The 16531-nt window shown below is 40.9% G+C and overlaps 1 protein-coding gene across 7 annotated transcripts in view; it reads right to left on the bottom strand.

The window, feature by feature from the left end:
- The window catches only part of MBNL3 (muscleblind like splicing regulator 3), a 525152-nt gene that overhangs the window by 14852 nt on the left and 493769 nt on the right, over positions 1-16531 (bottom strand). For 4 of the 7 annotated variants that reach the window (XM_069212526.1, XM_069212521.1, XM_069212522.1 and 1 more), the window contains 2 exons: positions 5835-5929; positions 3793-3866 (listed from right to left, as the gene is read on the bottom strand). The exons of 1 other annotated variant lie outside the window; for it this stretch is intronic. In XM_069212526.1, coding sequence (XP_069068627.1) covers positions 3810-3866; positions 5835-5929 — 152 coding nt within the window. In that variant the 3' untranslated portion in view covers positions 3793-3809. 2 more of the 7 variants (XR_011199288.1, XM_069212525.1) reach the window with 2 other exon arrangements.

The following is a 16531-nucleotide window of genomic DNA, read 5'->3' as shown; positions in this document are numbered from 1 at the left end:
TGCTAATGCAACACATTTTCAGCAGTGCAAATTAACTTGGTGAATCTGCTCACACACAAGTTCAATTGACAAAATATGTACATGTGCAAGTTGACCTTATACATATATATTGATGAGTGCAAATTCAAGCTCACGGTTCACAAAAAGTGGATCTACACTTGTACGTTAACTGACCCAAACAAAATATTATTGTAAAAACAAACTAAGGCCCTCATTATGAACATGGTGGGAATCTCCGCCGTGCTCATGCTGGCGGTCTGAACTCTGGACTCTGCCAGCTCAATAATGAACATTCCTCAGGGTCCGGCGGGCGGAAACTGTTTCCGCCCGCCGGCCCAGCAGAATGCTGGGCCTGGACATTGCCGACGGCTCCACATGGAGCCGTCGTCAATGCTGCAGTGCGGCGGGTGCAGCAGCACCCGTTGTGCAAATCACTACCCGTAAATCGGGCAGTGACCTGCGCAACGGGGCTGTGCAGGAGGGCCCATGACAAGTACATGGGCAGTGCAGGGGCGGCCAGGGGGGCCCCAGAGCACCCCTTCCGCCAGCCTTTCCCTGGCGAGGGAACCCACCAGGGAAAGGCTGGAGAAACAAGGGTTCTTTATCCCGAGGGCAGCACTACTTGCAGCGCTGCCCTGTCGGATAAAGAAATCCACCATTGTCAGGCTGCCTGTCGGCAGTAGCCTGGCGGTGGCAGAGGGCCGCCTGTGGCGGTCTTCCCTTGTTCATAATATGGGGGTCCAGATCGCCATGCTGGTGGCGGTAATTTCCGCCACCGCCGGCATGGCGGTCTGGACCACCATCTTCATAATGAGGCACTAAATCTGATACCCTGGGGTGGGAGTGAGTTATGAAATGTGGTGGTGTCCTGGAAATTTTGAGCACAACAATGAATTAAAACGTTTGTTGCTATTCAGAAACCTTTTTCCACAACCGATTCTCAACTTGCAATCAGTCAGAAATTTACTATTGAGAAGGGCAGGAATAAATCTGTTTCGTAAGGGGCATAGCAGTAAAAACCGCCAGCATTGATGGAGAAAATATTTTCCCCTCGGGCAATTACAATTTTAAGGACCCCTTTTCACATACACAATTGTATACGAGGTACAATAACGTAACTGGCTTTGCATGAACGGGAATTCACAAAAGTTTTGAAGGGGTAGTCCTGGAAGAATGCAACTGTTGATGCTTTCCTAGAGTACTCTTGCAAAAGGTTTAGAAACCATAAAATTAAAAAAACTTACAGGTAAAAAACAAATGAAAATATATGAGCTTTTGAAAACTCCTACCAAAAATGCATTATTTCCCGCAACAGCATGTGCAAAAATGCAACACAAGGTTTTGGAAATCATGGCCAAAATAAACATATGATTTTACTGACCAGTATGACAGTGAAACATCATGATTTAGTGAGGTCTATGCTACTTGTGATGACTGCTTGCAGTTGCCCATTATTTAGCTCTGTAATACTGCACCAGGCTCATATAATACTGAAGGGTGAGGTATGTTCTACAGGTCAGTCTAGGCATACGTACAATAAACTCTGCACCCTGCATTCAATCCCAGCATATAGTTTTTTAGATATTAACAGACAAAAAATGTTCATGGAACCTCCACACATCCCATAATTTTGAATCATTCGCAGTAGTTTCAATCCCAAATCTGAGGCCCCACACAGACAAATATATGTGGTAAAGCACTGCATATTCAGTGCACATTTGATAAACAGAAACAAGTGAGGAGTGGAATGCTTCCAATCTGCACAGTAGTCAAGGGAAACAGTACTGACTCCCAGGTTTGACTGGGCATTAAACACTGGATCCAAGCCAGTGGTGTAGCAAAGGCACCTGCAGCCCCCGTGGGATGGGAAGGGGGCACCGAGCTCTAGGGGATCTCCTCAGCACAGTACACTATGCATGGGCGGCAGGGCCCTTACTGGGTCAAGGAGGAGGGGGCCCCCTCAATTTACTTTGCAGGGGGGCCCCCTGAAGTTTCATTACACCACTGATCCAAGCTCTGCTGTGGCAGTCCTTAACATATTTCATTTCTTGGTTCTGCCATTTCTGGCCTAATAAGCTACTACTACCATGGGTAGGGAAACTCGTTCTAGCTCAGCCTTTGCATACAACTACAATATTTACTTTGGAGAATCGTGGATAATATCTAGGCAGTACCTTGAATCACCAGCTATCAGTTACAGAGCATTTAGATCATGTAGTGATCTTAGAGAAACTTGTCCCATTAAACCTTCCATGAATACCCACACCTGAATAAAGCGGCAGACGATCAAAGAGCTATACATCTGCCTAGAATTAGTACATTTGCTGAGGAGCTGAAACAAATAGGATTTAGGGACACATGCACAAAGCATTTTCGCAGTCGCAAACAGGGCGATTCGCAAAATCGGCCCATTTGCAACTAGAAAAATGCTTTTTTGGATGTACAAAGCCCAAACTGCGATTTGGTAACTTGTTACCAAATCGCAATTTGGGTTTTGCGATTCGGTATTAGGAAGGGGCATGTCACGGGCATCCCTTCCTAATACCGAATCTAAATCGTATGTATGATTTATTTGTGTCCATGAATGTGGTCGCAAAACAGTCGCAGTTAGCACCATTTTCTAACTGGTGCTAACCCATTCGCAAAGGGGAAGGACCCTTTCGCCTTTGTGAATGCATGCAAAAACGTTTTTTGAGAGCAGGCAGTGGTCCCACAGACAAATGACTACTCTTAAAAAATGAAGCTGAAACGTTTCAATATTTTCTTTTAAAACTCAGCTTGTTTTCCTTTAAGGAAAACGTGCTGCGTTTAAAAAACAAAATTGATTTATTTAAAAGCAATCACAGACATGGTGGTCTGCTGACACCAGCAGGCCACCATCCCTGTTAATTTTACGATTCCCGGAGGGTCGCAAATAGCGCCCTACCTCATAAATATTAATGAGGCAGGTATATTTGTGACCCACCGGGAGTCGCAAAAGAAACTCAATGGAGTTTCTTACATTTGGAATTGTGGTTCCCTAATTGCGATTCAAATGGGATCGCAATTAGGAAATCACAATTCCAAATATTCTTATATGTGGCCCTTACTGTGTTACAAAAGAAAGTCTGTGTGTAACTAAATTACAAGCCTTGATACCTTAAAGTGTAGGGGTATTTCCATCTGCCTATGTTAAACTGCTTCCATGATTGACAACCAATTTCTCTTTCACCTTGCCTTTTGCTGTTCATCAAAGGACATGTTTTTAAATATAAATCAACAGACTAGTGCTGAGGTCTGAAGTGCTAGAATGAAGGCACTGAATATCTTGCTTGCTACAGTTATAAACTTGTATGCTATCAGCTGCCATTTCTAATTAAAGTACGTCTTCAAAATATCATCAAAACACTGATTAAAATGTATTTTTTTAAAATGCCCACAACATATACTTGTCTCATTTAAAAATGTGGATTTCGGCCATAGAAACGCGTACATTGAACAAACGGACGCATACAGCTGGTTCAATCTTAAATACTTTCATTAGATTTAATGTAAATACAACATTAAACAAAATATTGTTTTAAAAACCAGTTACACTGTGACATTAGCAAGACAAAATTGTTTTACTGATTATGTGCATATTTTGATTTAGTGATCTCACACTGCATTAAAAAACGTATAGGGCTTAAGACAATCTTGATGGGGACACCAATTTTATGTGGATACTTAAAATTTGAACATTTAGTTATACTCCATACAGAAATTTCAAATGTGGCTATGACTTATTTAGGTTAGCATAAAAAAGAAACTTACTGTTCTATTGGAAACATCTACATCTGTGAAACAAACATGCTGCTACTCAGTTCATCTACTGATAATTGGGATATCTATAGTAAAAAAGATTTGAAATTAAAATATTTTCATCAGGTTATTGTTTGTTTTCTTTATATTGCATCATAATTGTTACACAAACAGTGCTATCGGAAATACAAGAATGTGTTATGTGCTTATTCAGTTTACAAGTCACAAACAATTCTTTCCCAATATTGTTAACAGTAATGATAATACAAGCACACTTGAGAGTTTTAGCAATATGAAAATCTATCCTCATATACAGTCACATCATCACTAAAAACAGATTTTTGTGCAAGTCACAGAGGGGCTACTACAATTAAATGTACTTCTAACTGTTACCAGAAGAATTTAAGTCATAAGGGACACCATAGTCCCACCTACTTCTACTTTAATCAATATGTTTTTTCATCCAGAACTTTAAGCCTATTTTTTTTTTTTTTATTGAGTATTATGAAAGCTAGAATGCACTAGGTTGTTAATACAACCACTACATGAAGGTCCACGACTGTGGCATGGTGTTCCTAATAACATGAAGTCATCCGGTAACCCTGTAACTTCAATTAAATATTTATGTTGTACATGGGGAACATGGTTAAGATTGGCAAGCACGGTAAAAGATATGACTGCCCTGCAACCTATAAAACCAGCATGATGTCCAACCACAAGGGGTATAGGTAACCATGCCCGAAAATGGAAGATAAAATTCTGGGATGGGAATAGTGATTACAATATAAATAAGAAATATTACTATTAATATTAGTGTTAATATTAATATTGGAATATTTCAGAAGTGTACATTTGCATGGCACATTTCAGGAACATTGCTTAGAAAAAGCAAACTAGCAGAAGGTAAACTGCTCTCAAAGATTTTAGCATGTGACTCATTCATATTACTGGAGGGCTAAGGCGAATGTGCACATTCATTAAGCAATTTTTCAACAACCACTCTCAATAAAGGCATGAGCGGGTACATACAGATGCAATGCAAAGTGCCAGGGCAGCAAACTCTAGTAACTTTATTAAATAGCCTATTTTTTTTTATTGTGGAAATAATATTTGCTGGTACTACACATTACTCGTAAAGCACCACTCAGGAGTTAAATTTAAGCATATCAACTTAGCAATAATATTTGATAGTGGCCATGTGCCAATCATTTTTCTGTTGGTGTTCGAATAGGTTGGACTTTTAAGATTTTGATGAATGGGGCAATAAGTAAATGCCAATTTTACCTCATGTGAAGAAATAATGTTATTTGAAATGTTTCTGATGTTAAAGATAGGCTTATATATATATATATGTATATATATTTAGGATTTGTTAAATACACAAGAATAACATCCAGGCAGTGGCTGAGGAACAAACAGGCCTCTCGGACACTCCTATGCTATAAATCTTACACAGGCCATTTTGATTTTATTTGATTTCTTTGGCTCTAAACATGGGTGCTCCTGAATAGGGACTGCTCTGCCAAATGTGTTGCTACTTTAAGGGGTTCTGTCAGATGCCTTTCAATATCTCCATAACTATTTTTGCATTCAGATACAATGGTCCTCTACACTCTGCACCAAAAGGTATTTGTTGCATAATTTCCCAGCCAGCGGACAGTAACCTGCGGCCCATGCAACAACATTCATACCTTTTTCCTTCTACTTTAAAAGATATCAAACTATGTTAGAAAATAATGAAACTCTTGAATTGCCTCTGAAGAAGTATACTATAAGCAGAGTCCAACGAATCAGAATAATACAGGTAAATATATTTTAAATGTAGAGGACAATGTGGTAAGCTACATTCCCAATGGAGTTCTGCCAAGTATATAAGCAAACTCCTTTATGCAGGATGCTAAGCAGATTATATAGGGAGAAGGAAGTTGACGTTTCTATGCTCAACACAATCCAAAGAGTATCTTGATTTGTATATAAGTATCTTTATTTATTTTTTTATTTATATAATAATCTAGACTTGTACATGTGAAATAAATCTATTGAAAGTGCCAAACCTGATTGGCTGTAGCTGTTGCAGCGAAGGGGACGCTGGTGGCAGGTGTTGTTGCTGCAGACACAGTGGTGGGCGTAGCACTATGCATCATGGGCACTTTCAGAAGGGTACCATGGAAGCGACATACAGGAGGGTGGAACATAATGGAACCATGGCAACATATGGTAGATTTGGGGTGTGGTAGGTATCACAGCAACAAGCCATGTGACATCACCATGAAGGATACACCAGGCGCAGCATGCAATCACAGTGCAAAGCAAGACAGCATTAAAAGAAAAAGAGAAAAGGGGAAAAGCCAATTATAATTAAAGAAAATTAAAAAAAAAAAACATTCTTAAACACTTAGTACATTTATAAGCACAAAATGAACCCTTTCTCTCTGATCCTAATTGTTCAGCACCACAGTGTAGACACTCGGATTGCAGTTCTCACTGAAGGCACGATTAATCATTTTATCAGACACCTGAATTAGTTTGTCATGAATGTCCTTTGTGCGATCAAGCAGTGCCTTCTAAGTCATAAGGTACATATGAACTATTACATTAAAAGACTGCATGGGGTTGGTTTGGCTAAAAGTGACTGGTTTGACCACACATGACCTAGATGGAGCATGCAGACATAGCAAGATTCAAGTTACTTGATCAAGCTTTGTGAGATGGGTGTTCATAATCTTGTTGATTTCTTCCCAGACAAGGTTGTGATTTATGAACCAAGATTCTTGAAACCATGATCCAGTTCTCAGTTCTTCCACACACCATGAAGAAATATGTTGGTAATTCGATGCACTTTCAATTTAAGATGTGCTACATCATATAGCTTACAGTACACACACTACAAATCAAACACCATGGGCAAGAGTAACGGTATTCTAGCAATGGGTGCAGCTCACTCCGAACTTACTCCTATCTTTTCAGAAATGTCAAACCTAATTAGTAAAAAAAAAGGGTTTCTGAGTCATGCCAAATATGACCATTTTGTATCTTCCTATTGAGCTGGTGAATTTTTAAAAAGGTACATTTCCTGAGATTTCCCAAATAAGAGGGTGGTATTAGAGGTTTTGGTTTTAGACACAAGTGAATTCAAAAACTGTTTACTTAAGCAGTGAAACAATGTGACTCATCTCAGTGAGCCCAGGGACAAGATTGGTATCTATAGGTTGCTGGAGGATGAAATGCTTTGTCTGGAAAAGTAAACCATAGTTTTGGTCTCAGTTAATGGAACAAACCAACAAAGCCATGCATTCGATCGAATGGACTTAAGTTTGAAATTGATCTAACTTTTCACTAAATGTCAACGGTGGTATTGTTATAAGCACTTTGTGGTGAGCATGCCTGTTGTTTTCATCGCTCTCTTGAGTAGATCTGGTTGGTGCTCAGACAGATTGGGACGTGGAGAGTTGGCAAAGTCTTGTTTGGCATTCTACAGTGTTGCATTGATATGGAGCCCTTTGTTGAGAAAAACAAGAAGGGGGAAACATACTAAGTTTAAGGGAAATCTGAGAAATGCACTAAATGCACAAGCTACGTTACTAAGACACTACTGAGATATGCATTTCACATAAAGTAAAGGTCTAACAAAAATGGATGTGATTCACATCTGTTTTTCTATGGCAAAAAAATGTTGTCCATATGGTCTTCCACAAGACCAGCGGATTGAACTTGCACATGGTTAGGGTTTGCTTCTTCTTGCAATTATCAAAGTGTGCTACCTCTTTGCTGGGGTAGAGCACCATTCAAAATGCCTAAACCTTCTTATTTGTTGGGCCTTCCCATTAATTTGACCACTCATTGATAAATGCAACTTGTGAGAGAAAAGTCTCCTGATACTGATTCTGTGTGCCAGATTTGGGAATGGAGGCTGTCATGTGGCCTTTTGTTCACCCAAGCTGATTTTAGGTCTTACAAATGTTCTATAAATCGTGCCCAAGTTCTGGGAGAGGTAGGGGCATCTTGAGAATATGGTGGGGTTACCAGACGATGTTGTCACTCTTGGAGCTGTGTAGTTCTAATCCTCTGATTCAAGTCCATCCCTCCAACATTCCATCCACAGCTTCTTGACACTCATTTGAAATGATGGGCAGGTCCTAGGTAACAGAAGAATCAGCTGAATCAGCAAGTACTGCATGGTGAAGGCAGAACCAGATGTAAACTAACAGTACCAGTATGGGTAGTGCCACCAATGACAGTGCAAAGTGGTCGAGAGGAGTATGAATACTGTATAAGATTAGATTGGGTATTTCAAAAGTATTTCTTCTGATGGTGGTATATAGATAAGAGAAATTTAAATTGCTCAGTAGGGAGGCAATGCCTCTCTGTATTGCTTGTACTTTGTCAGCAAATAATATATTTACTTTACATGCTGAACATGTTCATATTTAAGAACTGTTTGATAACTTAATAAATTATTTTGGGTAGAGGCTTCACTGCCTTGACAAGTGCATTGCAGCACTCCTTTGTTAGCTAATCTATTCATAATGAGCTATCTATAACTTTAGGCATATTTGTTTGCAGACGCATTTGTTTCTCACCACACCAGTGTAACCAACCGATGAACAATAGCTTGACAACTCTCATGAAATGAAATCAATCCTAACTTTAAGAGCAAAATGGCATTCTAACCAACAAAGGTACAACTTTATGCATTACTCATTTCAGAAAATTATGCACATTTGAGAAGTGCCTTAAAAACGTACAACCTGATGTCAACAAGGAGCCCTTCAAAGTCTGAGAGACTACACCATAACAATATTGTTCCCCAATGGAAGACAAGGGGGGTGATCAGCAAAAATTGCACTAAAGTTAGGGAAATGTTTTTGCAAAGGCCTTGTATGAAAAGCATTTATGGGCCTACAAGGTAGGAAGTTCCCTCAATGTCATGCAAAATAGGTTCCTGAAAAAGATGTTGGGAACACATGAGAAACGTGCAATTGGAGCTTTATTGAAGCTGGTAAAGATTCACAGGAGAGAAAAGTTGGAACTGTGGGGGTAAGCGAGAACCGTCAATGAGTGTGAAGTACTAAAAGCTGCATTTCACAAACACGGCCAAAACCACAATCATATGGTTGAATTTTGTGAAATAAGCAGAACTACTGACATAGAGCATTGTCCTAGACCATGAGAAACCACCCTAATATTCCCCCTGAATTATTGTTAAAATGTTTTATCAATACCCTTAAGCGAAATTTTAAGGGGGAAGCAATGATATTTTTTTTTATTAAAGGTATATAAGATCTGTCATAGGATGTCAGTAGCAATATTTAGGTGACAACATGCCAAATCACAGAGCCATGTAAATATTCTTATCTTGATCCTGCAGGGTACAGATTCACTATGTAACGTTTACCTACTTAATAACACAAGCCTTAAGAATCAATCATTCATGAAATTATTACTACATTGCATTTTCAGTCGAATTTATTACATGGGGGCAGTATACATTTTTATAGCAACAGGTGTGCGTGTGTAGTTGGCCACAGACAACACACGTCTTCCACCCTACAAGACTAGATTCCTCTGCAATTACATGTACTTAGGGCAAAGGAAAAACTGCACACACAAAGTGTGGTTATGGTAGAATGCAGTTACTCCACTGTTCATTGTTTCCATTGTTTTAGTTATCACGGATACAAGGGGTTTAACAAGACAAAAGAACCTGTAGCCTTTGTGTGTGCTCAAACATGACTCCTCTAGGTCTTGCTAGCTATTAATACTGGTTATGAAATTAAGGAGAGCACATTGATACTGAAATAAAACATATGCTAATTAAACTTAAAACGAAGATTTATCCTGTCTGACTGGATTACTTCTACACCAATAAAACTATCACAGTTCTGACGGTTAATTTAAATATCTTAAATGTGAGGATATTGGTATTATGCCCAATAACTTAAAGGAATGCTTGTGACTCTAGTTTAATATTCAGGATCGGCTGCCCTAGCAAAGTGAGGTTTTTATTATTCCTTAAAGTAATATTAAGCAATATAAATACATAGACCCCGTCTTATTGCTGTTAATGTGCTTCTGCACTATTACATTAGTTGATAGGAAAAAGCAATACTGATAAAGGTCAGTCCTTCTTTCCCTATGGAAATACAATTATAGGGCATATTCTGGATAGAAAGTGGGTGATCCTTCTATCCTACCAAGGCAATCATTAATAAGACAGTACAATAAATAATGCATTTTACTACACCTAGGATATAAATAATGTTCTCTTGACTGCAACCCTTTAGGAACAACATTGATCAGAATATTATGGGCAGCAACTGGGTGTCTGTTCAACCTTTTACTTTCAATTTTTAATAGAAGAGTAAAGTAAACAATGTTTCTACTGCTCTTAGGGCTCTGTGATATGCCCATCCCACTACCACCTTTTTGGTTAAAAGTGCCCTCTTTGTCCAGAGATGTCCTCCTCATCTTAAGTTTATTTCTCATTGAGGTGCAGCTGCCACGTCTGTCCGATGGAGGTATGGATCAAGTGAGTTACTATCATCAGTGGTCAGGAGTACTGGAGGAAGAAGTAAGCTACAGCATGGTTAACTAGAAAGGAAACTGCAGAAGCTATGCTCATGAAAACATTGGTCAAGGCAAATAAGACCAATGCAATTGGTTTAAAAATCCCATTTTCTTATGGCAGCCAGAGACTGGCCAGTGTCGTCTTTCGCAATGAGGATTGTACAGTCAGTACTACATGTTGCATTGCATTGGCTTAGACTGGCAACCACTTGTAATGACAAATAAAGAAAAATGTGATGTAACTGAACACAGACAATGTCTTTTAATTTGGCCGCTTAAATCTAAAAAAAGAGTTTCCCAAATATGTGAACATTTTAAAGAACATTTCATTCCAGTCATATAATTTCACATAAATATGCAATAAGTGAGGAAAAAGCCCAGCTCTGTCTTTGTTTTACAACATCCAAGTCTTTAAAATAACAACCATCTCAGTAAATCGTCTAGAATATCGCTGACACAAAGAGCCTGCATACTCACAAGCTGAATGAAGCTAGTACTGCCCCCATCATGTAGCCTCTTCTCCTCAACCACCTCATTAGACCTAGTCCCTCATTTTACAGAGTGCATGCCCTTGCTGCTGAGAAGTGGCCCTCACTGCCTTATCGATTAAGAAATGAGACAAACCACTTCACTATTGGAAAGAGACTTAAGACCTAGAACGGTTGCTTTCTTCTGCTCTATCCGTTATAAGATTTTACTATTTAGCGCCAGGACCTAAGGGTAGCAGTGTGCTTTAAAAATTCTTTAACATACAATAAGGTGAAATTCCATTCACTTGTAAATGGAAAACAACTTTTTAATGAAGTAGGGAGTTTATTACAAAATAGGTCTATGAGCTACTGAAACATATGTTTTAAGGTCAGTTTTACTGCAAGGTAAAGATTTTCATAACGGGGAGATTTTTTTATGGCTCTATTAATGGCTCTGGTAGGTGATCAAAGTTGTCAATAACTAAATTGCTGTTACTGACTGTGCCTAATTTAATAATGAATTGAAAGAGAAATACCCAATTATCTTAAGTGTTCTGCACTGAAAGGGAACACTTCTATTGTTCAAGGACAGTTATGGAAAGTTCATGGAACCTGCCCTGCTTCTAACAAAACCCTCCTTACACAGCTTCGGACAGGCGCTTCAAGAGAATTTTCCAAAGCATGCATGTGGTGGAAAATATTTAGAACGTATAGTTTATTGAAAATGGTGTCTGGTCTCATCATATGAGCACATACGAAAAACTGCAAAAAATACACACTCACAGAAAACACCTGAATTTATGTTTAGGAAATTAGAGAATTATTCAGAAATTAGAGGATCATGGAACCAAAATGTTTCAGTGAGTAGCTGTGACCTACTACTGGATTACTCCTGACATGTTTTTGAACTATACAGGAGTACATAATGCTTACTCATAGAAGAAAGCTTTGTGAGCTGGAAAAAAAAGCTGCATACAATCATGCATACTTCTGCATGTGGATCATGCTGCCTCGCGAAACCGAAGAGAGACTTGATTCTTGAAATCCGTGGGGTAACTATCTGGGACAAAGTGTGTTTCCATGCAACTGCTGAGCACGGCTGGCAAGGAAATATTCCTTAGTGTATATGTCAAGATGGAGCGGTATTTGTTTGCTTGTAACTCAAGATGGTTGTTTTAGAGCTCAGCCGTATAACTCATTAATAGACCTCACCCTCCTGCCTTTTAGTAATGACCTCTCAAAGAAATTGTTCATATTATTAGGTATTATCGCTTCTCACTAACATCCTACCTCTCTTAGATCTCTGAACGTATTGTCAGCCACCAACTTTGGTCTGTCTCGGGAGTTCTTAGTCCCACCAAGTCGGATAAAATAGCAACTGGTTCTGTTTGCTGCTCTCTTGAAATTGAAACTAAAAGAATCTACACCCTGTAGTGGTAGGTAATAAGACTGGAGGTCGGCAAGGAAGTCTACTAACATGCCCTAAAATAATAAAACCTCTTCAGTGTTCTGTTTCTCTAAATCCCTCTCCCTAGCTGGGTCTTGAGTTGCTTTCACCTCTTCAAATTTGAATATCACCAGCAAATAGTGAAACGAATCTGTCCGTCCATCTTATTTCCAAGACACTCATGGTTCTGGCTTGTGGTAAGGCAGTTGGAACAGCCTGACTGACCCCCTCACCAGATCCAACAGATGCAATATTGGTGTATGTTTTCTTTTATAAACCCAGATGTCTCAATGAATACAGAGGGATCAGAAAATCCCATTAAAGCAAACGATCACCTATGCCCAAGGGCAACACTTAAGGTATACTTGGAAAGAAATAAAAACATCTACTTTCTGAAATTGTATGTGCCTCGTACAATCATGCAGACAGAAACACAACAATAAAACACAGTGTAACATTCAACACTGAAATGGAGTCCGCCCTACCAACACTCTTTTACAGTACATCAAACAACATTTTATATAATTCCTGCTAAATTAGTTTCTTGCTTCACTTTAGTAGGTCCTTGTAGCACAACCTTATGTCATATAAACGATATTAAGGTCCTTACGGTGTTGAATCTCAAGTCCTCAGCATGATATCAGTGATTACCGGGGTGCAAACATCAAATAGTTAGCAAATAGGGATTAGTGCATCTCTGTTGGTTGTGCCACTTTTTTTGTGAGCTCTGAATATATTTGTCATTTCTTCTCTGTATAGATATTTGGGTGTGCCACGATGGCCATTTGTTTTTCTCATTGGATACACTGGCGGCAGGTCACATGTTGCTCAAAAAGCTGATGGGTCTACTTTATGCAATATATGCCCTCAGTGAAACTCAAATGCAATCATCTCTAAAGAAAAGCCTCTCCTATCATCTCCTCTATCTGTTGAATTACCAGGGTGTCAAATGAAAAATGGACTGATTTCAATATTAAAAGGCAATTAATACGTTGTTATGGCTCCATGTGTGGTATAAGCAGCTGCCTCCAGCTGCTCTGCTGTGATCAACCATACTGGGATATGACAGACTCCTCTTTGCAATGGAAGCACATCAGGGTGGTTTAATGCCAAAGTCTATCAATAACAACCGGTAGCAGAAACTGGACACAGCATCACATTCCACATTTCCCTTTTCGTGATGATGAGCATGAAGCACTGTAGACTAAACTCTTACCGGGCCAGAGGTTACTTAAGCTACTAATCTTTCCAGTCAACAAATTGATGCTTGGCTGAATCTAAAGCAAGGGTACACAATGACACTTACGTTTCCCACAGCACAGTCTACCTTAATTCACACATAGCTTCCAAGCCACAAAAACTGAGTCCAGATGGACATTTGTGCTTGTCTACCTTTGGCGACTGTACATACAGTTTAGAGTGTTATTGGCCCCTACCCTACCCCTATATATTTATTAAACTAAACTCAGGTCAGGGGAAGAAGTGCCCGAGTCCTTATAATGCCTGCCTGAAACATTTTTCTCATGTTGCAGACAGTGAATTCGAGCGCTCTCTCACGCGGGAGCCTGACATGTGGGAGTGAATGGCCCTAGGGCAAAAAGCCCCCTGGGCCAATGAGAATACTCTATTTTTATTTAAACTTGGTTTGAGGGACTCTTGTGAGAGTGCCTCATAACCAACCACCCAGATATACAAATATTTTTGATCCTCAAAAGAAAGAGCTCATCATTTACAAACTGTGTAGTAGTCACACAATATACTTAGTGTGGAGTGTGTGTGTATAGAGATATATATATCTATATGCACAGAGACACAGAAACACACACAAACACACACAATGTACTGGTTTTCATTTCTCAAACAAGATTCCATTGTCTGATTCTAAAAACTATCAATCTATATATCTATAAAAGTCAGTTAAAACATACCGTTTTAAACTAACAAAACCAAAGAAATTCACTTATCTCAAGTAACTATAACCAGTGCCCTAAAGTAACTATAAAACTTACAACCCCACAAACAGTGTGGTCGTCAATGATGCAGTTTCAGATGTTGCACTGTTATCAACAATATCATGGAACATGTCATGAGTGATGTAAATGAGGTAATTAGCAATGCATGGAGAACCAACCCCTCTCACTGAGCCAGGCCCCATCCACCAGAGCAGATTTATTAAAATTAGGGGAGGGGCGCATACCCCCCTCCGATTGAGCCTTTGCAGGCCCCAGGGACACCACCCCCGGACCTTTTGCTTAATTAAGGTGACGGAGGCACACAGCCCTCCTCCCTGGGCCACTATGGGGCTCAGAGTATCTCAACTCGTTGCAAGCAGGCAACCCCATACTGCGCACGGCCTTTGCCCCTGTGTGGCGTGGCATTGGTGCAGGGCCAGGCCTGGTGGCTAGCCGCGTGTTCAACCCCCTCTCCCCCCACTGCATAAGGCCTTTGGCCATGCACCTCATGAGGTTGGCTGCACAGGCCCTGCATCCAAACCATTTCCAGCAGTCGATCCCATGGAACAAACAGCCTTCTAGCATGCACAACATGCAAGTGGTCTCGCAGTTTCTGGCTACTCTCAGGCAGACCCGATCCCCTAGAGCCAATTTGTCAAAAAAGGGGAGAGGAAGCGCAACTCACTTCCCAAGCTATTACAGGCCCCGACGGCCCGATCCCCTGAGCTGTATTTTTGTTATTAAGGGGACAGGAGCGCACGTACCCCCACCCTGAATTTTGCAAGACCAGGGACCACATTCCCACAGGGTCTTTATTTTTTAATAAAGAGAAAGGGGCACATGCCTTCCCTCCCTTTGCCACTACAGGCCCTGGGGACCCCAACCCCGGTGCTGTATTTGTATTTATTTTTTCACAGGGAGGGGGTGCACAGTCCTCCTCCCTGAGTTTGTATGGCCCCAGGGACCCTATCCCCTGAGCCTTTCTTTGTTTTTTTTTAAGGAAAGAGGGCACCGGGCCCCACTCCCCAAGCCTTTATGGCCCGGGGATTCCCATCCCACAGGACCTTTATTTTTTTTTTTAAGGGGAGGGGGACATGTGGCCTCCCCGTCCCGACCCTTTTGGGGCCTGGGAGACCCCATTAAATGGGACTTTCTTTTTTTGTATGGCCCCGGAGGGCCCATCCCAAGCCAAGACATTTTTAAAGGGGAGGGGGGGTGTTGCTCTCCTCCCTACACCACTATAGGTCCTGGGGACCCCATCACCTGGGGGCCTTAATTATTTTTATTAAGGGGGGGCACGCAGCACCTTTCCCCCAGCCACTATGGGCCCCGAGGACCCCATTCCCTGGAGCCTTCATTTTTTCTTAAGGGGGAGGAGGAGTGTGTGGCCCTCCTCCCAGAGCCAATAGTAGACCGGGTGCTCCCCATCCCCCAGGGTTCCTAGATGCTCCGGGTGGATGCCTCACTGTCCACCTGGGGTACCCACTTAACAGTACCTTGGGGGCTGTGGGGGAGGCAAGAGTTATAGTTACTTGAGGTAACTATAACCTTAACTGGTGAATTTCAGTGGATTATGAGATTTTTAAATGTTACGCTGTTACTGAACATTTCACCTAACTGTAATGTTATTTTGACCTTTGGTGTGTGTGTATATAGATAGCTACATACACACACACACACACACATTTATATATTGGTAGACACGCGGGCACACAGCACCTTTCCCCCAGCCACTATGGGCCCCGATGACCCCATTCCCTGGAGCCTTCATTTTTTCTTAAGGGGGAGGAGGAGTGTGTGGCCCTCCTCCCTGAGCCAATAGTAGCCCGGGGGCTCCCCATCCCCCAGGGTTCCTAGGTGCTCCGGGTGGATGCCTCGCTGTCCACCTGGGGCACCCACTTAACAGTACCTTGGGGGCTGTGGGGGAGGCACAAGTTATAGTTACTTGAGGTAACTATAACCTTAACTGGTGAATTTCACTGGATTATGAGATTTTTAAATGTTACGCTGTTACTGAACACTTCACCTAACTGTAATGTTATTTTGACCACACACACACACACACACACACACAGACACACACACACACAGACACACACACACACACACACACACACACACACACATATATATATTGGTAGTCACATGTCAGAACAGAAACTTGCACCACTATCCTGGGTGCCTCGTAGGCACATTGTGAGATTGACTGTGCAGCATGCTGACAAACATCCTTGATGCGTCATTTAACATACACACATCATGCCGCCACTCACATTAAGGGAAATTAGAAAACTGCTGCTCATCTATATATCTTG

This window comes from Pleurodeles waltl, chromosome 2_1 (assembly GCF_031143425.1).
Source record: "Pleurodeles waltl isolate 20211129_DDA chromosome 2_1, aPleWal1.hap1.20221129, whole genome shotgun sequence".
NCBI classification, from domain to species: Eukaryota; Metazoa; Chordata; class Amphibia; order Caudata; family Salamandridae; genus Pleurodeles; species Pleurodeles waltl.
This window is presented reverse-complemented; position numbering and strand designations above follow the sequence as displayed.